Genomic DNA, 24,428 nt, shown 5'->3' on the forward strand with positions numbered 1-24,428 from the left:
ATTTGAAACAATCATATCAAATCTCTCTCAAGAAGGGAAGGGCAAGAAGGGTCCTAAAGTCTAATCTTCTTCACAGGGCAGTCCTTAGAAAGGCTGCCTGTGTGCCAGACCTGAACTAAGCTTTTTCATAGCCAAAAGAATTGATATAACCTTTCCAAGTGCCACACATTTTACATCCAAATGAAAATTGTTGTCTAGGATTTCTCTCCACTGACTACAAATGTTCTAAAGTCTACTAACCACAGGCTAAACATGGCATCTCTGAAACCATAACTATGACAACCAGTTAGTATACAAAATCTGCCTGCATTTACTCCAAAGTCATAATTTAAGAGAAGATGTCACAGTCCAGATTTTGAAATGCAAAAACATCTTTATGCACTAAAAAACTCTGAAGTTAAACTTTTAAACATACTGCAAAGGTGAATAACCACTCTGAATTGCTGCATAGATGGTCAAAAACATGATAAATATTAATAATGTATCTATAGAAAGCCTAAGAGATTTTTAAATATAGTGGAGGTGGTAGCATGTTAAATATGTACAGCCTTTTTCCCTCTCCTAACTTCAAACCTAAGCCATACATTTCCCCTGGACCCACAGTTCCAGGCAAGATACCAGGCCCCCGACAAGTAAACAAGGAGTTGTTGCAGGACTGTCTCCCCTTCAGCATGAGAGAATTGGGGGACCAACAGTGGAAGAGTCCCAGGGTAAAGCTCTGACCAGAGTGGCTCCCAGGGAGAAGTGACCCACAGACAGACCTGAATCCCTAAGGGAACACGGTCCATTTCCACAGGCCCCAGGATGAGAGCAGGTAGGGATGTATCCCCACCAGACAAGGGTAGAAGAGCATAAAAACACATAAGAGCACAGAAGTTTCCTGCTGGTGTCTCAAGATAGACAGACCAAGGACCCATCCACAGATTCATTGCCCACCACGTGGAGAGAAACCACCAAGCCTCCGTCATACAAGGAAGCCCAGAAGCTGGCCCTGAACTGCAATGAGGAGACAAGGCAAAATAACTACATATCTACGGGGGCCCAGCAGCCAAAGGAAGAATAAACAAGAAAAATCTTCCCAACTCCTAAGGAAACAGAGCTACTGCCAGGCTCAGATGACAACTTGAGCAAAAAACGAGCACTTCAGGAAATTCAAGTCAATACCAAAAAATAATAACCATCCTTTTTGTAACCTAAAAAATGTACAATCCATGAACTAAAAATATTAACGGGTGAATTGAAACATCAGCACTACCAAGATCAGAGGCCTCAAAGGAATGTCAGCCACAGAGCAAAATTACAAACAGAGATCATGAGTAGACTTTTGGGAGAGCTGTTGGAGACCTAAATACCAACAGAAGGAGGTGAATAAAGATGGGAGCGATAATTAAACAAATGGAATAAAATTTCACTGAGTTGAATAAACTCTGTTATTTTCTGATCAAACTATTACACGAAAAAATATAACAAGCTTCCAGATAAGAAGAACTGGTTACAAAAACTTCTCCCCAACCACATTAGAAATGAGAGGCCTGTGGAACATCTCTACAGACTTCAGAGGTATGAAGCCTGCAATCTGAAACTCTAGCCAGACAAGAATCATTCATCCATGAGGTAACAGAAACACATTTCCAGATATGCAAAGCTTCAGAAACTTTTTTTACCCAAAATAGGACCTAAGGAAAATATTTGAGAAATAAGTATATCTAAGCATGTATCAGAGATCTTGAGATGAAAAAAAAAAAGAAACAATGGTAGACCAAGATCCTGAGTAATGAGACTGGAATGTATAATAATGTTCAACGAGGATTCTTAAGATCAAAATCCTACAAGGAAAATTCTCAGTCCAGACCTAAAATTGGGCTACACAAAAAGAAAGAGATGGGAATGGGTGAAATCTATGCTGGTTAGTTTGTTTGCTCTCACCTCCACCCCAATCTATTCTCTAGCTCCCCCCCACCAGATCTGATTACACCCCCCACTCCTGTACCCCTGAGGACTGCATCATCTTGGTTATTTAGCCAACTGGCCTCTGACTGGATTTGTCCAACGAGATGTGTCAGATGAAGGTGACAAAGAATAACAGAAGGATCAGGGTATTTTTTTCCCCTGTTCCTTCCCACTGCCTCTCAAGAAACCTCACAACTAAAACTCAAACCTGCCTGCCCTCCTCAATGGCCCCAGATTTGTTTCTTATTGGTTCCCTTACCTCTTTCTACACATTTGTAAGACCTTGCCTTCTTTAAAAACTCTTCATCTGAATCATGTGAGTTGTGATCTGTTTCCTGCTAGGATCCTGATATACATTCCAAATTTCTTCTTTGGGGAAAGGGTAGAGGATAGTGTATTAATGATAAAAATGAGAAAGGGGTATTTTTCATATAAAAAAAAAAAAAACCCAAGATCCTGTGTTATCTTATGATTCTATTACATTCGCCATAGAGAGACCCACCATGGTTGCAAAGAAAAGAAAAAGTACAAAATGAATTTAAATTATTTATTTGCTAACTTTAAGATCACTGTGCATTACGTGATTAGTAAAATCTAACCTAAGTTTATGTTTGAGTATTATATAAACATCTCTAATAATCCTAAGGTCAAGTTGTGAATTATTTATTGACTAATGATGCCAGAATTACAGGTCTAAATTCACTAGAGTAACAGAAAATTATTTATTGGGCTCTGTCATCAGAGACTTGGAGTATACTCCCTTTAACCACAAAATACCAGCACCATTACACACTGTTTCCAGGTCCACTGATAGCTTTCCTTCTCTTCCCCAGCATTTCTTTCCTCCAGAGGTTACACGTCTAAGTCACCAAGTCGCAGGTCTCATTCCGTAAGGATTTATAGTACCAGTATTATGTGCAAAGCACTAAATTTATTCAACACTTTTTTCTTTCAGGAAAATTCTACTGAGCCATCATTAAGGGTCCAGGTACTGTACTTGGCCCTAGGTGGTTTGGCAACTCCTCTCAAGAAGCTTGCAGCATAGTGTACAGCATGGTGACTACAACTAACAATACTGTTTTGTATATCTGAAAGTTGCTAAAACAGTAGATCTCAAAGTTCTCCTCACAAGAAAAAATATCTGTACCTATGTGAAGTGATGGATGTTAACTAAACTTACTGTGTTGATCATTTCATAAAATATACTTATATCAAATCATTGTGTTGTGCTCTTTAAAGTAATACAAAGTTATATGTTAATTATATCTCAATAAAACTGGGAAAAAATAAAATAAATATTAAATCTTTGGTAAAAAAAAGAGGAAGAAGCTTGTAGCAAAGACAAACAACTAATTATAACAAGTGAAGTGCCATTCTCATTTAGGGAAACATTCACAGAAGGGGTGTCACTGGAAGCAACTGTGATGTCACAGACAGGACAGCAGGACTGAAGCCAGGATCTGGAGGTATGGCTTGCTCTTCCTTGGGCAGGTTACTCAGGCTCTCTCATCTTCTGTTCTCTTCTTTGTAGGATGCAGTTATTTGAAGTGACTAGAACCTAGATACTCATGTCAACTTCCTTTTTTTCCCTTGAAGGGCCAAGTTTTTCCAGAGGTGAGTGAAAGAGTGTGCATAAAAGCCAGGCTGTGAAAGGCACGGATGGGGTCAAGATTCTGTCTCTGAACTGACTGCTAGAAAGATGAAGTTTATGACCTATTGCTAGCACAGGTATTAGAAAACATAGCAGAAACTGTAACTCATCTGTGGCTTTAGTTTATATTTCTTATGCTCATTTTCTGTTTGTCCTGCATTCACTATCCCTTTACTTGTGATTTAAATTTTGCCTCATTACAGTGTATGTATTTAAGATTTATACAAGCCCCCTCAATTTAATTTTACAATAAGATAGGATTCTTTAAAAATTTATATAAGGTGGCATTTATTTTACTAGTATGAAATTCACCTAGGCAATAATTATAACCATCATTCAACCCATGTTTTTCTACTCTTTTATTCTATTGTAGACACCCCCCCCACACACACACACACACTGGACTTCTGCTTGAACACAATGAACTGGCTACACATTTCTCTCCATTGCCTCCCAAAACCTCACCAAAATGACAGCACAGAAATTTAAGGCATTAATCCACACAGACAAAGGGAATTCAAAAAGAGGCAACAGGAGAAGAAAACTGTGAACAAACATTTGGACGTGAAAAGTAGATGGAGGAGTGGTAACCAGCCAAACAGAATGGAGGAAATTCCAACTTCAGGACATGCAAAGGCCTAGTGCAGAACCAAAGCAGGCAAGTTCCTCCAGAAAAGAATCAGAGTCTAGAGGCAACGGGTCCTCCGGGTAGGGAGGGTAGTGAGGAACATGGCTCCATATACAGAAATTGACAGAAAATCTAGAGAGCAGTTAGACAATGATCATCAGAGGTTTAAGAGAAACTTCCAATTTAAAAGAGACCAAAGCCAAAAGGGAAAAAACAGAAAAGGAGCTTGAAGGACACAGACAATGCAGGGAGTAAGGGGGAAAAAAAATTATAATATCTTCAAAGAGCTAAGACACTAGAATTGCAATCATAATAAAGCAAAATGCTACAAAAAAAGGAACAATCAGAAAATAAGTATGGCAGAGATTTCACTGTCAACCTCTTCTTCCTTAGTAATGAAACTGCCGTATTGTTGGGAGCAGTTACGTGTCCAGCTACATTTTTCAGACTATTTGGCAGAAAAGGGTGACTGATGAAAAGTTAAGTAGAAACATTTAGGTGGGCTTCCAAGAAAATTCTCCTTTATGACACCAGCAGAACTTCCTATGGGTCTTCAACTTGATCTCCTTCAGGCACATCATAAGCTTGTGCCCCAAAATGACCCACCCAAATGTAATTTTTCCCCAAAATGCTTCAGTTGTGCAAAGGATTTTAACATCACATTGGCCATTACAAGCACAGAGAGGGTGGCTGTACCTAAACTGAAAAATGAAACCTTAATTTTAAATGACTTGGTAATAATCAAGGAGCCAGAAACTCATCTGGAGTTTATCAAGCCAAGAAGATTCATTTCCTTACACAAAAAGGATTACTGTAAATTGCAGTGTGGCTGTCAACCACATTCTTTTCCCAGAAGTAAGGCCAAATTTCAGAAGGATCAGCTATTTGGCAAGTGATACCTTTCAGGACTTACAAGCATTTTCCAAGTCTAAAAATGTTTGCAAATTGGCTTAAAAACAAGCAGTTGTATAATGTTATCCTTTGAATAAAACACCTAAGAATGCATTTCCTTTCTTCACTGAAACGGTAAAAGCTTCTCTTTTCTAAAATAGCTCATTAGGCTCATTTTTAGGATGACATCAAAAAGTGTCTTTATTGGAAGGATCTTACAATTGCCTCTTCCAAACTGAATACAGTAGAAAAGCGAAATTAATGAGATGACTCAAAGACACACACAAAACATGAAAAGTAACTTAAAGGATAAAAAAGACGCATGAAGAACAAATAACTGAAATAACAGTAATGCATAGAGACTTGAAAAAAACAATTTATATGAAAAGAATCTTAATGCACGTAATCTACATACCCTTCTCTCTGATCTGAAACTAGTAGCTGAACGGAAAGCAGCAGTGAGGACAGAATATATGGCAGTGTTTTCAACAGTGCAATAAATATGGACTTCTCTTCCTTCAACTTAAAAGGTCTCAGGCAGGTCGACTAGCCTTAGATTTATACTGTAGGTCTATTGACAGGAAAAAATCAATAGCAAAGAAGTGCTAAAATGAACTTGAGGGTCCCTAGAGAGAAGATGATGACAGAGTATCATCAAGAAACAGAATTCAGGGAATTCTCTGTGGTCCAGTGGTTGGGACTCTGTACTTTCACTGCCGAACCCACTGGGGTTCGATCCCTAGGTGGGGAACTGGGATCCCGCAGGCTGTGCAGCACAGCCAAAAAAAAAAGTAAAAACAACAAAAAAAAGAAACAGAATTCATTACTCGTAAGGCATGTGTTCATTCTAACTTCAAGTCCTTATAAATGAAAGGATTTTTATCACAGCTTAAGAACAATATAGAAGAACTTAATAAAGACCCATATTTAAAAATCACAGGTTAGAATACACAGCAAGTTATCTAAGTGCATTGTGAGATTCACACACACACAGGTACACGTGTGCTCACATACACACACATCCATAAAAATTAGCCATTCTAGGGAAGACCAAAAAAGTCATCAATTAATCATCTATTTTCTGACTGTATACAGATGCAAGTAGAATAATACTACTAACATGGACACTTTGCTGAGTAACCTACACATCTCCCAAATTTCTTTTTTTTTTAAACCTATCACCACCTTGCAACCCTCACTTTACAGTAGTGAGAATTTAGGCCTAGGGATGCTACATGTCTTGTCCATGTCACACCTTTTACTCTGGGACCTGCCATGTACGAGCTATGCCTATGCAGTACTACCTCAAACCCTGCCACTCTCGCCACTACACCACGCTAAACACAGAAAAGAAACAGACCCAACAGGCCAAAAATGTACACCTTCATGGCAACAATGCGCATCTATATTTAAAAGTTTTATTTCTTTTATTACCATCTGTTTTCTGGTTAATATGACTTTAAGCTTCTTAGAGTCACTAAATCAAAACTATTTATATTTATTCTATGGATAAAGAAGATGTGGCACATATATACAATGGAATATTACTCAGCCATAAAAAGAAACGAAACTGAGTTATTTGTAGTGAGGTGGATGGACCTAGAGACTGTCATACAGAGTGAAGTAAGTCAGAAAGAGAAAAACAAATACCGTATGCTAACACATATATATGGAATCTAAAAAATAAAAATTAAAAAAAAAAAGGTTCTGATGAACCTAGGGGCATGACAGGAATAAAAGACGCAGACGTAGAGAATGGACTTGAGGACACGGGGAGGGGGAAGGGTAAGCTGGGACAAAGTGAGAGAGTGGCATGGATATATATACACTACCAAATGTAAAATATCTACCAAATATCTACCAAAATAACTACCAAATATCTATTTTACATTTACTACCAAATGTAAAATAGACAGCTAGTGGGAAGCAGCCGCATAGCACAGGGAGATCAGCTCGGTGCTTTGTGACCACCTAGAGGGGTGGGATAGGGAGGGTGGGAGGGAGACACAAGAGGGAGGAGAAGTGGGAATAAATGTATACATTTAGCTGATTCACTTTGTTATACAGCAGCAACTAACAGACCATTGTAAAGCAATTATACTCCAATAAAGATGTTAAAAAAAAAGATATATTTATTCTAAATACCATAAACAAAGTAACTTCACCAAGTTATTATCAGCTAAAAACCCTGAGGACAAAAGAGACATTTTCCCTGCTAAGGAAACAGGAAATAAATTCAGGAGATTAAAATGGCTTCCAGATGATCTTCAGCACGTGAAGGGCACAGATTTCTAAAAGAGAACAGTATGCTTCAACTTTAGATGTCGAATTATAATGCTGTCCACCTGAAACTTACATAATAAAAAATTCTACTTATGAAAAGAGCACATCACTTAATCCATATGACAGCTAGGAGGAATAATTTTTTAAAAGCACATTAAGAGAAAGTCGGCTTGCATAAAAACAGACAAAAAGTTTCAGCTTCCCTTTTTCCCTCATTTCTGAATGAAGCTCTTCTGGAAACCTGCGCTTCTCGGCTTTATGTGCCATCTCAGAACAATTCCTGAAAAAAGTGGGATAAAGTGCAGCACTGAAGTAGACTGAGATGTCTGAGATGGGACAGAAAGAAGTGTTTTTGTTCTCAAATGTTTAATTATTTTCTTTTGTTTTTGAACAAGGTAAAGCTATTTTCTTCTTCTCTGTCTCCAGTTAGTTCCTGGGGATGGTCCACGCTCAAGCTGGAGGACACCAGTCAGGGAGTTGTAAGATCTTTTTCATGACTAACACCCAGAGTTTCATGACGATGCACTGTCCCCAGTGCAGGATATTCAGCTAAGGAGGCTCACCTTCAAATTTTCTAGGATGTGTCTTACCTTATGATACTTGCTTACCTCTGGGCATCTTTACAATTGGTTGAGCAAAGTCAATTTTACATGGTTTAAACTTGTTTTTTAAAACATGCTTTGAACTTGCTCAATCCAGAACTGAACTTGAACAAGAAAAACAAAACCAACAAAACCCTAATATAACAAAACCAACTTGCCTTATTGAGGGAAGCACAGCCTGAAAGTCAGTCATATCAGAGTGAGAAAGATATCAACTGTAAAGAATTAAAAGACATTTGTTCATTCATCCATTTATTTATCCATTTATTGAGTGCCTACTAAACACCTGGCACTATTCAAGGCTTGAAAACAAATCAAAACACTCATATTCTTGCGGGAGTAACAGCCAAACCAAAAAATATATCATACAACAGCAAGTGATGATAAGTGCTATGAAATATAAGAGTATGGGGTCACAAGGCTGATTATTTTATAGAAAGGGAGACAGGGAGGAGGAGGTATCATTTAAGCTGAGATCTGAATAGGTGAAGGAAATGCTTTCATGCAGAAGGAACAGCAATGCAAATGCCCTAAAATAAAAACCTTCTTTGCACATGTAAGGAATAGCAGGAAGCCAGGATGACTGGAGCATGGCAAGCAAGATGGAGAGTGGGAGCAGAGAGGAGACAGGCAAACAGGGAATAGGTCGTGTGGGGACCTGGAGACCATGGGTTAAAAATTCAGATTTTATTCTCAATGTAATGGTAGCCATTGTGGAGGGAAGAGAGGGCAAGAGTTGAATGTACAATCTCTGGTTCACTTTTTTTAAGAGGAACCTGTGTGTTACTTTGGAAGCAGGGAGGTGATGATAGACATGGTAAGAGGTGGTCAGATTCTGGGTGTATCTGGAGATATAGCCACTTGGACTTCTTGACAGACTGGATGTGGGGTGTGATAAAAACAGGAGGTAGGGGGCTTCCCTGGTGGCGCAGCGCTTGAGAGTCTGCCTGCCGATGCGGGGGACACGGGTTCGAGCCCTGGTCTGGGAAGGTCCCGCATGCCACGGAGCAACTGGGCCCGTGAGCCACAATTGCTGAGCCTGCGCGTCTGGAGCCTGTGCTCCACAGCAAGAGAGGCTGCGGTGGTGGGAGGCCCGCACGCCGCGATGAAGAGAGGCCCCCGCTTGCCACAACTGGAGAAAGCCCTCGCACAGAAGCGAAGACCCAACACAGCAAAAATAAATAAATAAATAAATAAATAATTTTTTAAAAAAAAATTAAGCTAAAAAAAAAAAAAAAAAACAGGAGGCAACAGTGACTTCGAAGTTGGGAACCTGAGCAAGTGGGTGAACGGTGGTGCCATTTACTAAAATGGGAAACATTGAGGGGATGAGTAGGTGGGTGGTAGGGAGGGAGAGGAACTAAGAATTTTGTTTTGAACAAAGTGTGATGTGCCTATTTGACCTACAATTGGAAATCTTGAGAGAGTGTGTGTGTGTATACACATACATATAGGAGGGGGGTGTTAGAGACAATGTCAGGGTCAGGAATATAAATGTGGAAGCTATCAGCACACAGAAGGTGTACAAAGCTATGGATCTGATAACACCCGCAAGGGAGAGGTTGTAGACAAAGAAGAGACAACATGGAAAGATGAATGAACCCCAGGGCACTCTAATATTTACCCAAATAATTAGGATTCAGCAAAAGAAAATCAGAAATATCAAGTTAAATGGGAGAAAAACCCAGAGGGCAATTGAAGGAAATGTTTCAAGAAGGAAGGTGTGGCCAACTATGTCTGATGCTACTGATAGATGGATGATATTTTTCCAGGCAATAGAGTAAAATTCCAAATTGATTAGACACCACTCAAGAAGTAAAGGTAAAATGCTTGTTTATTTTCTCCTTCCTCAGGTAGAATGAGAGACTTCAAACTTTAATGAGAAAGCATTCCAGAATCAAAGTTTGTAACAAGGTTGGTAACAACCACCCTTCCTTTGAATATTACGAAATGGTGATATAATAAAATAAATCAGGTATTTCCTTCCCAGCTCAGACACCTAAGTCAAATTTAAATCTAGTCAAGAATGCAGAATCGTTGATCATGATCTTGGCTTCAGTCCTTACAAGTCTAAAACACTAACTAGAAGGTATCCTCATCAAAAATATGACATATATTTCAAAGCACTATACAGTAACAGACTGTACAATTTTTGGTATACCATGTACTACTTAAAATCAGGTAGTATAAGAGAAAAAATTGGGAATTTTATAAATTGTTTAGTTAGATATAATTTATCTCCTACTCTAGTGCAAAGTATAACTCAGTGTCATCACATAACCATGTTTCCCTTTTGTAACACTTTCAAGGGTTTATGGAGCACTTAAATACACCAGAACATACAAATCTAAAGTCTGCAATTACTCAGGAGTGTCTGTTAGCAATGCTGTAGCTTACATAATATTTGATCATGAGCTTTCCAGGCACTAACATCACAAGACAGAACCTGTTGTGTGTGGAGGACTTGTCATAAACAGAAAGCAGCTAATCTTAACAGCTTTAGATGGAATGAAGACTGACAGCCCATTCTCTTCCTGATTTATAAATCCTTCACCACGATTTACCGACCGGTGTCCCTCTTGAACAACAGCGTATACTGATTAAGAGTCAGATTGCTTGGGTTCAAATCCCCAACCACCACTTACTAGTTCTAGTGTTTCCTTGAGCAAATTATTTTACCTCTCACCCTTCTTTTTCCTCATCTGGAAACACAAACACACACACTCACATATTTGGGTAATAATAGTCCTTCATTATAAGAGCATGTGGGTATGATGCTCTAGCCACATGTCTTCCACGTAGTTAAAAAAATAAATACTAGTTGCTTTAATTGTCAGTTACTTACCTACTCTTGGAAAACCTTCACTAGGAGGTAACCCACCATTCAAGTCAGTCCATTCTGGTGTAGGACAGCTCTTTATTTATAGAAGGGTCTTTAAAATACTTGAGCCAAAAGTCTCACTGTGCCCAATCAGTTATTACCAGTTCTACCCTCTGAGCCCACAGAAGACTCTTCTATCCTCTCTCCTTAAGACAATCCCCCAGGTACTTAAAGACAGATGTGATGTCTAGGGCTGCGCACTATCATCTAAACACACGTAAGCACCAAACTGAGCATCTTGTACCCGGGAATTAGAACCAGGCTTTGAGAAGCCTATCAGGGAGGATTTTACAGTCTCTGAAAAGGCTGTTTATGGGGCCGTGTGGCGATTCATCTGTAAGTGGCAGAGTGAGTGTGCTAAACCTGTTTTCAAAGCTGTGCATATATGACAGGTACCATCCTTATTAAGAGCTCTGAGTACATCAAAAGTGTTTTTAAAGAAACATACCCGACAATTACCTTTGGAAAGGGTAAACATGGGTACAACACATCGTTTTTCATTTCCTCAGGCTCAGATACATTTTTGACAATTAACAGATTTAAGGAGATCTACGGACATCACTTAAATCAGCCAACCTTTTGACTGGACACAAAACTTTCATTTGTTCAGGAAGAACCTGAGAACTGTCTGTCAGGGGCTGTAGGGCACAGGAACAACATGGACAATTCAATCTGCAGATAATAGATGTAACAGATGAAAGAGTTCACCTGCAATCTATTTCTCCGGACTAAGAGAGTTGGGTAAATGTGCTGACGTTGCTTGGTTTTTCTTAACTAACGTTCTCAAAACCAGTGCTTTTCTAAAACTCAAATGCTGTTATGTTGAGAAGTGATTTTGAAAGGAAGGAGGAGATAAAAGGAGCCAGTTAGTCTCAGTAGAAATCCCTGACCACCCAAAGCCCTCTGGGCATCCAGAGACAGAGCGCCCTGGAGCACCGCACAGAAGGCCAAGATCCCAATGGGGTGAACGAATCGCACACTTCCTTCCACACACCGGGGAAATTACTCCTCTCTCAGCCTCGGAGAAGCTTTATGAATTCCTCAAAACAGCCAATTGTTCCATTCTTTATCTCATAATTGTGTGCAGAACTCAATGGGCCTATCTCCAAACAACCCAAAAGCAAAGTGAGACAACTCAGGGGAAGCTTCCTCAATGGCCCTACCCTGGCCTATGACCTTGGAGACTTACCTCACCAGGCATGGGGCCCTCTGAGCCTTTTGTGACCTCATTTAGAGGAGGTAGAACCCTCCCTGTTTCAGCTTCACCCTTCCTCACTGGAGAAAACCCAATGAGTCATCGGTTAGACAAACGTTTAACTTCATTAGTGACCTAAGAAAAAGTAGAATGTACATCTTTCATCTATTTATTTAGAGGGAAAATGCAAATGACAATTTCTAATTCTGGCCAGAATAATGAGCGGCTGGGGCCCCCAGCCTCTGCTCATGGCTGCAAATTAGCACAAAGCTTTCACAGAGTGACTTGATGATGTGCATCAAGAACCAAAAAATCATTCATTTCCTTTGGCCCAGGGAGTTCATTTCTCTAGCCGGTTCAAGAACACTCTGTTTTATTAAAGGTACCAGTTCCTAGTATTTTCCCCCACTTTAAGAAGAGGTCCACTTCTAGCTTTCACTGTAGCAGTACATTGGAAGGATCCAGAATGACTGACACTGCTAGAATCCTCCCACTTCCTCAGGAAATACCTTGTCATATCTGTTTACCCTTTCTGGAATCAAGCTATTCTAACAGCATCTCTGCCCTGGTTCCTCTTTGTGTGAATCAGTCCCTTCCCAAGAGAATTCTGTGAACGCCCTCAACTCTCGCCACCCCTCCTGTCCTAGGATCCTTTCTTATTTGCTAAATAAAGAGGATGTGTTTAAGAAATAGTAAGATGCTGCATAAATAAAAAAGAAATAAACTGACATCAAGACACTCCTTGGGTGCTCACAACGTCCCTGAGAAATCTATGATGCTAGAAATCCGAAGAGTGGAGAGGTGAAGACTGATGTGCCCTTCTGGAAGGAAACGTTCTTGAGTGGTAAAAATATTCAATAACTCAATTGGGGTGCTGGGTACGTGGGCCTATACATCTGAAAAATGTATATCTTGTAACTCCACACTTAAAAGTAAAGGTAAAAAGGTATATCTTGCAACTCTACACTTAAAATCTAGGCATTTCACTGCATGCAAAGATTACCTGAACAAAAATAAACTACTCTGGGGCTTCCCTGGTGGCGCAGCGGTTAAGAATCTGCCTGCCAATGCAGGGGACACGAGTTCGAGTCCTGGTCTGGGAAGATCCCACATGCCGCGGAGCAACGAAGCCCAAGCACCACAACTACTGAGCCTGCACTCTAGAGCCCGCGAGCCACAACTACTGAGCCCACACACCTAGAGCCCATGCTCCGCAACAAGAGAAGCCACCGCAATGAGAAGCCCGTGCACCAAAACAAAGAGTAGCCCCTACTCGCCACAACTAGAGAGAGCCCACACGCAGCAACGAGGACCCAATGCAGCCAAAAATAAATAAATAAGTTTTTTTTAAATGTAAAAAATAAAAATAAAAAATAAAGATAAATAAATAAACTACTCCAAGCAACTCCTGAAAGCTGTGCTGTATGCAACCTCAAGATCTCTCAACAAATTACAAAGTCACAATGCTCTAGCCCAGGGGGCAAAGGTGTTAGCCCCACTCCAGCCTCGACTCAAGTGCTGCCTCCTCTGTGAGCTCAGGCTGCCTCCCAAATGCCATCACTACACACGGGGCAAAATTCCATCACAGCAATTATCTGATGGCGCTGCAGGGTCTGTTTGCATGTCTGCTTCTCATGGGGTGCACTCTGTCTGGAGGTCCTAGAAAGATACTAAAGAATTGGCAGTTGAATCAGTAAGCCCAGCAAGTGCCTGGTACAGAGTAGGCACTTCATAGGCATTTTTTGGATAACAGAACGACTGAATGTAAGTCCCCATGAGGGAAACCAGTAACTAAAAGGCAGGAGTAGAGTGACATCACTCAGGAACAGGGTTGGGGCAGAAGGGGAAATACTGAGTAAACAGGCAAGTACACACTGGCACCCAGATGAAGGCGTATCTTGTAGCTGGTCCCAACCAACTGCCAAAGCAACAAGCTCAGCTTTGGACACTGACGCACATTTCCACTGGGAGAAGGAAAGAGTCCTGGTCCTTAGGTTTTGTTAAAGCTCCAGCCTTAGGATTGTACATTCACTCAACAAGTGTTTACCTGGCACTGTGTCAAATCCTCAAGCAAAAGACAAGATATTGTTCCTGCCCTCAGTTAGCTCCCAGTCTAATACAGAAGAATGTTTGTAATTACACCACAGAGAGCAAAAAAGAGAAATCCATACAAGCAATAGTGATAAGGAAGGAATGGGTGGGGTGGAGCTCGGTGGCCGAGAAAAGGCTTCACGTAAAGCTTGACTGTAGAGCCCAAGCATGAAAGAATGCAGAGGAGCAACATATATTAGGTAAACAAGGAATAACAGGCATTCCACACACAACAGCCTGGAGGTGAGAAAACGGCACCCTGTGCGGGGCGGGGAAACACAAGCAAGGATTAGGGAGCACTAATTCCTTTACAGTGAGCATCTCACTCAACTGGCGTAAGCACCACTGGAGGCTCAAGGAAGAACACTGACTTAAATGCCTACAGCATTTAAGAAGCTGAGCCATTGGGGAGGGGGAGGGGTGAGATGTGACAGGGTGAGACAGTGTCATGGACATATATACACTACCAAATGTAAAATAGATAGCTAGTGGGAAGCAGCCGCATAGCACAGGGAGACCAGCTCGGTGCTTTGTGACCACCTAGAGGGGTGGGATAGGGAGGGTGGGAGGGAGGGAGATGCAAGAGAGAAGAGATATGGGGACATATGTATATGTATAACTGATTCACTTTGTTATAAAGCAGAAACTAACACACCATTGTAAAGCAATTATACTTCAATAAAGATGTTTAAAAAAAAAAAAATTTTTTTCACAAAGAAAAAAAAAAAAAAAAAAAAAGAAGCTGAGCCAGGACTTGAACAATGATTTGATTCCAAAACGGTGTTGTTTTTTTTTTCCAGCTTTATTGAGATTTAATTGGCACACAGCTTGGTATGAGTTAAAGGTGTACCACCTAACAATTTGACGTATATTGTGAGATGATTACCACAGTAAGGTCAGTCAACATCCATCTCCTCATATAGTTACAAAAAACTTTTTTCCTTGTGATGAGAACTTTTAAGATTTACTCTCTTAGTAACTTTCAAATATACTGTACAGCAGTGTTAACTGCAGTCATCATGAATTGGATGAAGGTGGTCAAAAGGTACGAACTTCTAGTTATAAGATAAATAAGTTCTGGGGATATCTGTACAAATCTGTGCTTTTAATGTCTATGCTGTCTGGCAACTATGCAAATAGTGATGGAGAAAATGAGCAAAAAATAAAGATATACAGACGGAGACCAGATTGTAAAGGGCTGTGAATGCTACACTTCACAGCTTAATGTAAATGCGGACTTTTAAAATCTTTTCATGGCTCCTCAGAAAACAAAAAACAAAATCAGCTTTATATTCTGAAAAACTAATTTGAATTGCAACAGCTAGTGTAAGAATTGCTTTCTAACATTTAAAATTTTAAACAAAGTTTTACCATCAGAGTCTTTTCAAGTTTAGTATCTGTTAATTGAAATTATATGTAATTACCAGAAATGCTTCCATGAATTCAGGAACATTTTCAAATGCATGTTTACATCGCTCTACATCCATTTGAAAAGCAACAGTACAAATCATGAGACCTTCATTTAGTCCTTCATTTACAGACAACACTGGTATGCACTGAGGATTCAAGTGCACCCAGCAAAACCCTTTCACACCAGACCACAGGTTGGAAACCACCAGTAGAAGGGATGCAGTTTACAGAGAAAGAGGGGAAACCACTTAGGCGAATTTTGTAAATATCAATGGGGGACCCACAGAGTGCGATTCTTTAAAAATTTAGCACTAAAGGCAAACAAAAGTGATGACCAGCACACAACTCCCAAAGGACAAAAATGGGGCAGGTGGAGAAACAGACCAGTTGGAAGTAACTGGGGAAGGATTCACATTCTGGTGCCAGGCATGGCCATGAGCTCAAGTTGGCATCCCTTTGGTCCTTCTACAGGGTGAGAGTGATACTGAAAACTTCGAACACAGAGATAACAGGACGGGCAGGTGAGCAGGAAGCTGTTGAATTAAGTTAGCCTGATCCGCTCCAGTCATAAAAATTACTACTGTGTTTAAACCTCAACCTAAACAGGAACATTAAGTCACAGACTGGAATGGGTGACCAACCAATGTAATGAGCAATATACTCAGTTTTCAATTTCATTGGTATTTTGTCTGTTTATCACAGGTTTTTAAATGCTCCATAAACAGAGGGACAGAGGAAACTATTAGGTACAGAAAATTAAAAGGTGCTGAAGAAAAGGACTAAAATTAGAGGGTCCGGGCTGCATTTTCTACCACTTCCTCTCCCACTCATAACCTTGCTAGAATCAAGCTTTCCCTCTGCCTCTGCCTTCAAACCATTACATTATTTGGCTTTCAACCCGTGTTTAATCATAAACTAGCTCAATACATTATTAATATTCCAAACCACATTTCCAACCAGATAATAATCCAATATCATGATGCTGAATTACCTTAAAAGGTTATGTTCCTACATTTGTTTTGATTTCAAATATGAAACTAACCAGAAGTATATATACACTTTTAAATATCGAAGAAACAATTTGAAATAAACAAAAAGAGTCAGGAAATGACAATAATTGGCAGAATAACAAGCACTAGTCCTCACCTTACCCTTTCTTCTCCTCCCAAAACAAAACAAATTTAAGACTTTAACTTTGGTTGTGGGAATAATACATTAGTTATTTAAAATCGCTGATGGAGAATGGAAATGGCAAGGACATACTGCCATGGACTCTGGTCATCTTTCAAAGATTTACAAGGTTATCGGAGTTTTCTGACCTTGGGTTGGTCAAAGCTGCAGCTGAGAATAAAGGTAGCAGATTATATTATATGTATATTACATACAATACATATAATATGTATATTATAGTATATATTAATGTATTTGTGTGTGTTATATGTATATATATACATATATATGAATGATATAATTCACATAATATAATAATACATATGTTTATATATGTGTACTGTGTATATATAAAAAATATATATATATGAATGAACCACTTATGCTTCAATGTATGTAGAAGAAAGTATGATAGAAATGGAAAAATGGAGCGAGACTATTAGTAAGCAGGAGAAAGATTTACACTATAATCTTCCTTGCTTTCCAAAATAGTTTATAAATACACTTTGGAATCAATATTTTATCCTCAAATTAGGGGTTCTCAGGGTTAAGTGGTTGTGGAATGACACTCATTCACTCTGCTTCTTTTGGCAAGAGCAATATTTTAAAATATGTGCTCTGGTTATAAAGGCAAAGCTAAGGAGACAGATAAATTTGGACACTAACTGAAGAAATAAACCTAACAGTGAACACAATGCTGTCACTTCAATGTCCCAGGTATACCAAAAGTATATGTGAATATGTAAATTATTCACATATCTTCAATGAACGTACTGCCTCGCTCCCTGTGGCACTAGGGGAAAAAAGTCCCTTAATTTTAATTTCATAAGAGTTAACCATATTAAAATTATACGGCAAAGGCTTTAGAAAGATTTGGCTTTCTGCTAATGATGAACAAAGCACTTTACAGAGTTGCCAAATCATTGCTGACAAACACTTTTAGGTGGAGTGGGATGGGGGTGGGAAGATGAGCCCATTTACGGAGCACATGGGGTATCTTTTATCACAACACACCTCCCCAGAGTTTATTAGATACAAATTTCTCACAGAAGTCTCCAATTATAAGCAAGCTATCACACACACAAAAAAAAGGAATGTTTAGATTTCAAAAATCTGTATACTGAAAAAGGAAAGGATGTGAAATCATCCATATTCACAGATTCCCTGAAGCAAATACAGAACTTGCAGATACAAACTCCACACAGGAGCCCTGTATGGCCAAAAAAGTATCCCCATATTTCTTCCCTTCTCCCTCTCTCCGTCCCAACATTCAAACACAGAAGGGCAAGTTTGATTTCTAAAATTATGCAGTACACATACTGCTAATGGAAAATTACCTTTGGAAGCCTTGACTTTTCAAGGTTTATGAATGGGGGAAGTTATTTCTCTTAACTACATTGCTGGAATTTTTCCACTCTCATTTCAATTCAGAATACAGTGTTTATTCTTCTCCCAACCTCCCCACGCCCTCCCCTCACACCGTTCTAAGTCACCTTCAAACCAGCTCAAGTTTCAGTACAAAAAGACGGCAAAGCTAATTTCTTAGACGCCCCCCGTCTCCACCTCCCGCCACTGTCTAGTGGGTAATGATACATTCACTTTCCTTTAGCGTGAAAAACATAACATTTCAAGTTTATCTTTTTTTCCAATTACATAATTTATTCCTTTAAGGAGAAATGAATTGTTTTAAAATACTGTTTGCTCTGGGATTCTTGAATATATTGTTTTTCCATGGAATAACCCTTAATCCTAATTTGAATTTTTAAATACGTTGAGTAGACCAGCACGTGGCATCAATAACCCTTAAATGACTGCAAGGCTGATAAAGGCAATACTTTTACTTCCTGATTCACATCTGCTCGGAAGACTTCTTTAGCATCATTATAAAAGTCATCTTTTTCATCCAATAATAAAACGGCTAGAAGTCCTGGTGTTAACTTTCTACAGACAAACGTAACCCTAATGCGTTGATCAAGGAACTTCCAAGAGACCATCTCCTTTTTAACGGCACGGAGGGGAATGGAAGATCTCCTCCCTGAGGCACAGCTGGGAAACTAACAACCCTTGAGTGACTGATTTCAGGATATCTTAGTCTTATCAATGCCGACTTTGGAAAACGTACGCGCCTTGACTCACACACCCTGGGCTCCGGAAGCTGCCTCGGAGAAAGCATCTCTCCAGGTGCGCCACAGGTGTCTAACCTCCTCCATCCGCCCTCCCACACAACACACAATACGCTGCCCAAGCAGGTACGTTTCAGGCATTTCCACTTCTAGCCACCCCAAAGAAACGCACCCGAGGACCCTGGGCCGTCTCTGCCCAGCAGGGACATCCCAGGCGTCCTGGCGCGGACGTGGGCTGGTCCACAGAGATGCGCGGTCCCCAAACCCGCGGGGCCAAGCTCTTGACTCTGTCCTGGCAGAGGAGCTCCGGGGAAGCCAGCGAGGCCGTCGGGGCGGGGGGGAGGGCAGCGATAAGCTTCGCTGGACGTTAAATCATAGGAGGCGCAGAACTTGCAAAGTCCCCCAAACTGCTGAGCGAACCAGCCTGAGGCGCTGCGCCAGCTAAGGTCCGGGAGGCGGCTGAAAGCAGAGTGGCGGGAGCGGCCGCGAGGCCGCCAACTCGTGCGGAAAGAAGAGGAGTAAAGGCACTCACCTCCACCCATCTCTGGGCCTCGGCGAACGCTAGGGCGCAGTCGGCCTCCGCCTCCTCCATCACTTCCAGAACTAGGGGGAGAGGGGGAGAGAGAGACATAGTGGGTGCGCGGAAAGGCGGGCGTGCCGCTGCTCCGGCCTCTCTCCGGCTGCAAGACGCCCGGGCTCTCCGACCCTTTGTTGCGCCCTGCAGTTCGGTAAAGTTTCGAACCCACGAGAACTTAAAGCCGCGGCTTTCTCTAAACTCCTGAAAACGCCGCGGAGACCCAGGCAGAGCGCGGGAGGCGGAGAGGGCTACCAGAGGCGGCGCGCGGCACCAGCCCCGAGGACTGTTTGCGCTTCAAAAGTGGCTGCGCGGCCGCCGCCCTCCCGGAATGCCCCGCCCCCGCGCACCCCCACCGCCCACCCCCGGCCGCCCAGCCGCCCAGCCGCCGCTTCCGTCCTCCCCACGCTACCCCCCGCCGCGCCCGGGAGCTCCCGGCCGCAGCGGCCTTTGTGGTCGGACAGTCTGGCCCAGGGGATGCCACCGTCCGCCAGGAGGCCGTGGCCCGGGCCACGCACCCGCTCCCGCGCCGCCCGCCGGACCGCGGCCCCGCCCGGAGGAGATGCGCCCCCGCGCCCGCATCCTGTCCGCATCCTTCCCGCCTCCGGCCGCCTGGCCGCCTTCCCTCTGCCGGGGCCCCGGGAAGCGGCGCCCCCAGGGCTCGCGGCCGCCCGGCCCGCCTGACATACCAGGAATAGCTGCTCACAATTGCACCTTTTCGCAGCCAAGAAACGTCCCCCGCGGTGGAGCGCGGCCCGGCCCGCCGCCCTCACCTGCGGCCCGACTTCGCAGCGCGCTGCTCCCTCTCCGGCGGAGTCCGCTGCGCGCCCGCCCCGCCGCCAGGTGAGGACGTCCGCACTCCCGGGTCTCCGCCCCCTGCCGCGGCCGGAGCTCTCCTGGCGGCAGGTGAGGGTAGTGGCCTTGGCATGTGCGGCCCATTTCCCCCAGCCTGGGCCAGCCCCTCTCCGCTTCGCTTCCAGGTGGGTGAGGTGGAAGATACCTGCCACTCAGGCCCCATCCCTCCGCGAAGGGTCGGAGAGGAGGGGAACCCAGCATTCTCCCGCCCTCACCCTGAGCGTCACACCCGCCGCCCTGCGTGATCTGGGAACACTTAGGGAGCAGTAAGGTGACGGGTTATTCACCATCCGCAGGGGGCCTGGGTAGGTGCGCAGGACTGGAGGGTCGGAGGCTCAAGGGTTGCCTTACGCGGGTTCTTTTCCCACAGAAATCAGATCTCCGGAAAGGAACCTGCTTGTCTGTCTAGGCTCCCTGGAATCTCGCTTCATGCTCCCGAAGCCCTATCCGGGCCACACGTTGATGTTGTCACTGTGGGAAGAAGATAAAGATCGGTTCTTACTCCGGTAAAGGAAGCCATCCCTTTTTTTTTTTTTTTTTTTTTTCTTTTCCTGGTTGATCCTCTTTATGATGCAAAACAACGTCAAAGAGCAGAGACTAGTATAATGGAGAGCGAAAACCTAGTTTTGCCTTATTTACCTCATCACATTTTCTGTTGAAAATATACATATTTCCTACTTAAAAATAGATATTTCATCTCTAAGTATTATAATATACATCTCGTTCTTTAAAGAACGCTTTTCTACATAACCATATTACCATTTTCACACCTAACTAAAGCTAACCTTAATTACATAGTATTAATATATGCCCAATCCAGACTCAAATTCCTCCAATGGATTCCAAAATGTCTTTTACAGCTGACTTAGACCAGAAATTCAAACAATAACCACACATTGCATTCGGTTACCTCTTTTTTTTTTTTAGCCTAGAATAGCCTCCTCCTTCTCTCCCACTCTACCGCTCCCCCTTTTTAGAATGACATTGTCTTCTTAAAAAGAAACCAGGCAGACTTCTAGACTTGTCTTTTGGCTTCTTTGCGGTGTCTTCAACTTATTTCTCTTCCCTCACTATTTCCTGTTACCTAGAAGTTAGATCTAAAGGCTAGATTAAACTCATTTACACTTCTCAATAAAGATTTCACCAGCATCCTTCCCAACTGGGGTGACTTCTAGAGGATGGTGTTTATTTGTTATGTTTATTTTCATCCAACCCTTTTTTCACTGGCGTTGCCTGTAATCAGTGGGTCTGTTTAGAAGAGCTCACAGTTGTTCTTGCTAAAGTGGGAAACCCATTGACTGGATCATCTCTTTGCCTCCTGACGACACCATGATCAGGACAAACCCAAAATGAGGATGAAAAGATAAACGAAACTAGGAAGAAATTTCTTTCCGGCTATTTAAGACTTGTTCTATTAAATATTTAGTGAGCACATTATATGTGTAATGTGCTGGGTATCATAAGTGTTACAAAAATTTAAAAATTTTAGACAGTGAATCCTATGGACTTCCAACCCAGTAGAAAGACAGACATTCTGCAAGCTTCATGAGAGTTACTGTTACTACAGTTGTTTTATATATATATATTATACCATTTAAAGCTACTGCTGTGTCACTTGACTTACAGCTTTGGGGGCAGCAGCCCAGGATGGCAAGAAGTGCACAGGCTTGGGAACCTGTATGACTAAGGTTACCAAGTTACCAAATTCTCTGAGCTTCAGTTTCCTCACCTGAAAAATGTGGTGATAATAACTACTTCAAAGGGTTCTTGTGAGAATTAAATATGATGGTGTATGTAAAAGCCAAGGGCATTGCTTGGCATGGAGCAGGCACTTAATAAATGATGGTTATTTCCCGTTCGTCTCTCTCTAACAGTAGTGTGTCAAATATGGATTTTTCCTAATAAGTGGGCATTTCATTTATTTGCTCAAATACTCACATGGAAAGAGCTATAGGGTACTGCAAATTCTGTTGCGAGTCAGCTCAAGCACCAGCCATTTCTGTCTCTTTAGTGTTGCAGATTTGCAACTCACAAGACCCAAATCCAGTTCTTTGTGTCTTACCATCAGTCATTAGAGTGTTTTATCCTTTTGGAAAGATTTATACAGCTCTATAGAGAAAGGTAACCTGCCTTAGGAGTTAAAGATGAAATTCACAATAACAAAACATCACAGATATTATTTATTTTCCAAAAGAATTTGAGGTGCCTTTCAATATTTAAAAACATAAAACAGTACAATTGTCATGTTCTTATATATTAGTGATGGACTGAACTGTTGGTAGGAGAAAGTGACCCATCTTTCTGGAAGGTAATTTGGCAATAAATACTAAAAGTTTTTAAAATGCCCACGTTCTACTGCAGCAATTCTACTTCTGGGAATTTATCCTAAGGATATGAGTGAAGATATATGCACACAATGAGCATCTGCAGTGGACACAGAGATGCACTGGCCAAACCTCCCTTTGGAAGTCTACCTCGGCCACAGAGCGCAGCCTCACCTGAGGTCATGCCCCTGCCAGAGCAGCCCTTGGCTGGTGACTGAGTGAGGTTATAAAAGCCCAGTCATTTCCGCCCAATTCAGGACAACTCTGATGGGCCCTTTCTGTAGATATGAGGTCTGTTGAAGCTGTCAGCCTCTGTCACAGTTCAACATCTCCCTTGCCCATTGCTGTTCCTTCCCTCTTCACTTCCCTAGGGTCAATCCCTAATAAATATCTTATGTTTCAAGTAGCATTTCTGTCAGTTTCTGGAGGACTCAACCTGTGATGGCATTACACATGATTTGCTAGAAATGAGAATCTCGAAGCAATCTAAACAATAGGGATGGTGGAGTAAATTATGGTTCTTCCATAGAGTGAGATATTGTGCAGTCAATAAAAATGTAAAAGGATGTTCAATGACACAGAGAGATGTTTAAAAATATATTACGAAGTGGGGAAAAATCCATCTATAAATCACCCAAATTTGTGATTGCATTTTTTTTAATTGGGTATAGTTGTTTTACAATGTTGTGTTAGTTTCTACTGTACAGCAAAGTGAAGTAGAGTTCCCTGTGCTATACAGCAGGTTCTCATTAGTTATCTATTTTATATATATTTGTGTATATATGTCAATCCTAATCTCCCAATTCATCCCACTGTGATTGTATTTTTCAAATGCATAATTTTCCACATAGAACAAATTGGAAAAAACTCCACTCCCTCCCAAAATATGGGAGTTCCCTGGTGGCCTAGTGGTTAGGGTTGCGGGCTTTCACTGATATGGCGGGGGTTCAGTCCCTGGTCAGGGAACTGAGATCCCGCAAGCCACGCAGCACAGCCAAAACAAAGCAAAACAAAACAAAATGAAACTCCATCCAAAGTTTAACACTGGTTGAATGGACATTTCATACTTCTCTCTCTTCTACAATTTTTTGGTAAGAGACATGTATACTACTTTTATAAATGAAAACATTTGTATGACACAAAGATACATCCAAAATTGACTTTCTATCTCATCCCACAAACTTCCCCTTGCCTTCCCTGACTTGTAAATGGTACCACACCTGAAATTTGGGGGTCATACTGGACTTCCTCATCTCTTACCTCCATGTCCACCCCATCCCCAGTCCTGTCCTTTCTGTCTCCTCAATATCACTCCAATTGGCCCCTCTTACTCATCCTCATTTCCACTTTAGTTCAGGCCCTCATTAGCTCTCAGCCAGATTTCAGAAATTGTATGACCTTTCTAAAATTAAATCTTATCATTCTACCCAATTAACTTCTCCTTCAAGGACTCCCAGTTGCCAGCTTAAGGGCCACCTGATTGTTGCCAGCACATTGACATCCTTCAGGACTTGCTGCTGCCCTCTTCTCTAACCATGTGTCTTGACCCATGTTTTTCCCTTTGTGAGAAACATGCTTCTCTCCCTTTCTTTGCCTGGCTTTCTCCTACGTATTCTTCCAGGCTCAATTCAGGCCTCTTCCTTCTCAGAATCCTTCAAAATATCTTTGTAGATCATCCTGGGCTACATTAGGTACCCCTTCTTTTTTTTTTTTTTTAATTAATTAATTTATTTATTGGCTGTGTTGAGTCTTCCTTGCTGTGCGTGGGCTTTCCCTAGTTGCAGCGAGCAGGGGCTACTC

The 24,428-nt window shown here is 41.7% G+C and overlaps 1 protein-coding gene across 6 annotated transcripts in view; it reads right to left on the reverse strand.

The window, feature by feature from the left end:
• The window catches only part of LMO7 (LIM domain 7), a 192,062-nt gene extending 171,754 nt beyond the window's left edge, over nucleotides 1-20,308 (reverse strand). For 2 of the 6 annotated variants that reach the window (XM_061171218.1, XM_061171217.1), the window contains exons 1-2: nucleotides 19,968-20,060; nucleotides 19,408-19,478 (exon numbers count right to left, since the gene is read on the reverse strand). In XM_061171218.1, coding sequence (XP_061027201.1) covers nucleotides 19,408-19,478; nucleotides 19,968-20,031 — 135 coding nt within the window. In that variant the 5' untranslated portion in view covers nucleotides 20,032-20,060. Of the gene's footprint in view, nucleotides 1-19,407; nucleotides 19,479-19,967; nucleotides 20,071-20,138 lie in introns of those variants that run through there. The other 4 variants (XM_061171219.1, XM_061171220.1, XM_061171215.1 and 1 more) reach the window with 4 other exon arrangements.
• Nucleotides 20,309-24,428: the final 4,120 nt, after the last annotated feature.

The sequence above is a fragment of the Eubalaena glacialis genome, chromosome 16 (genome assembly GCF_028564815.1).
Source record: "Eubalaena glacialis isolate mEubGla1 chromosome 16, mEubGla1.1.hap2.+ XY, whole genome shotgun sequence".
NCBI lineage: Eukaryota > Metazoa > Chordata > Mammalia > Artiodactyla > Balaenidae > Eubalaena > Eubalaena glacialis.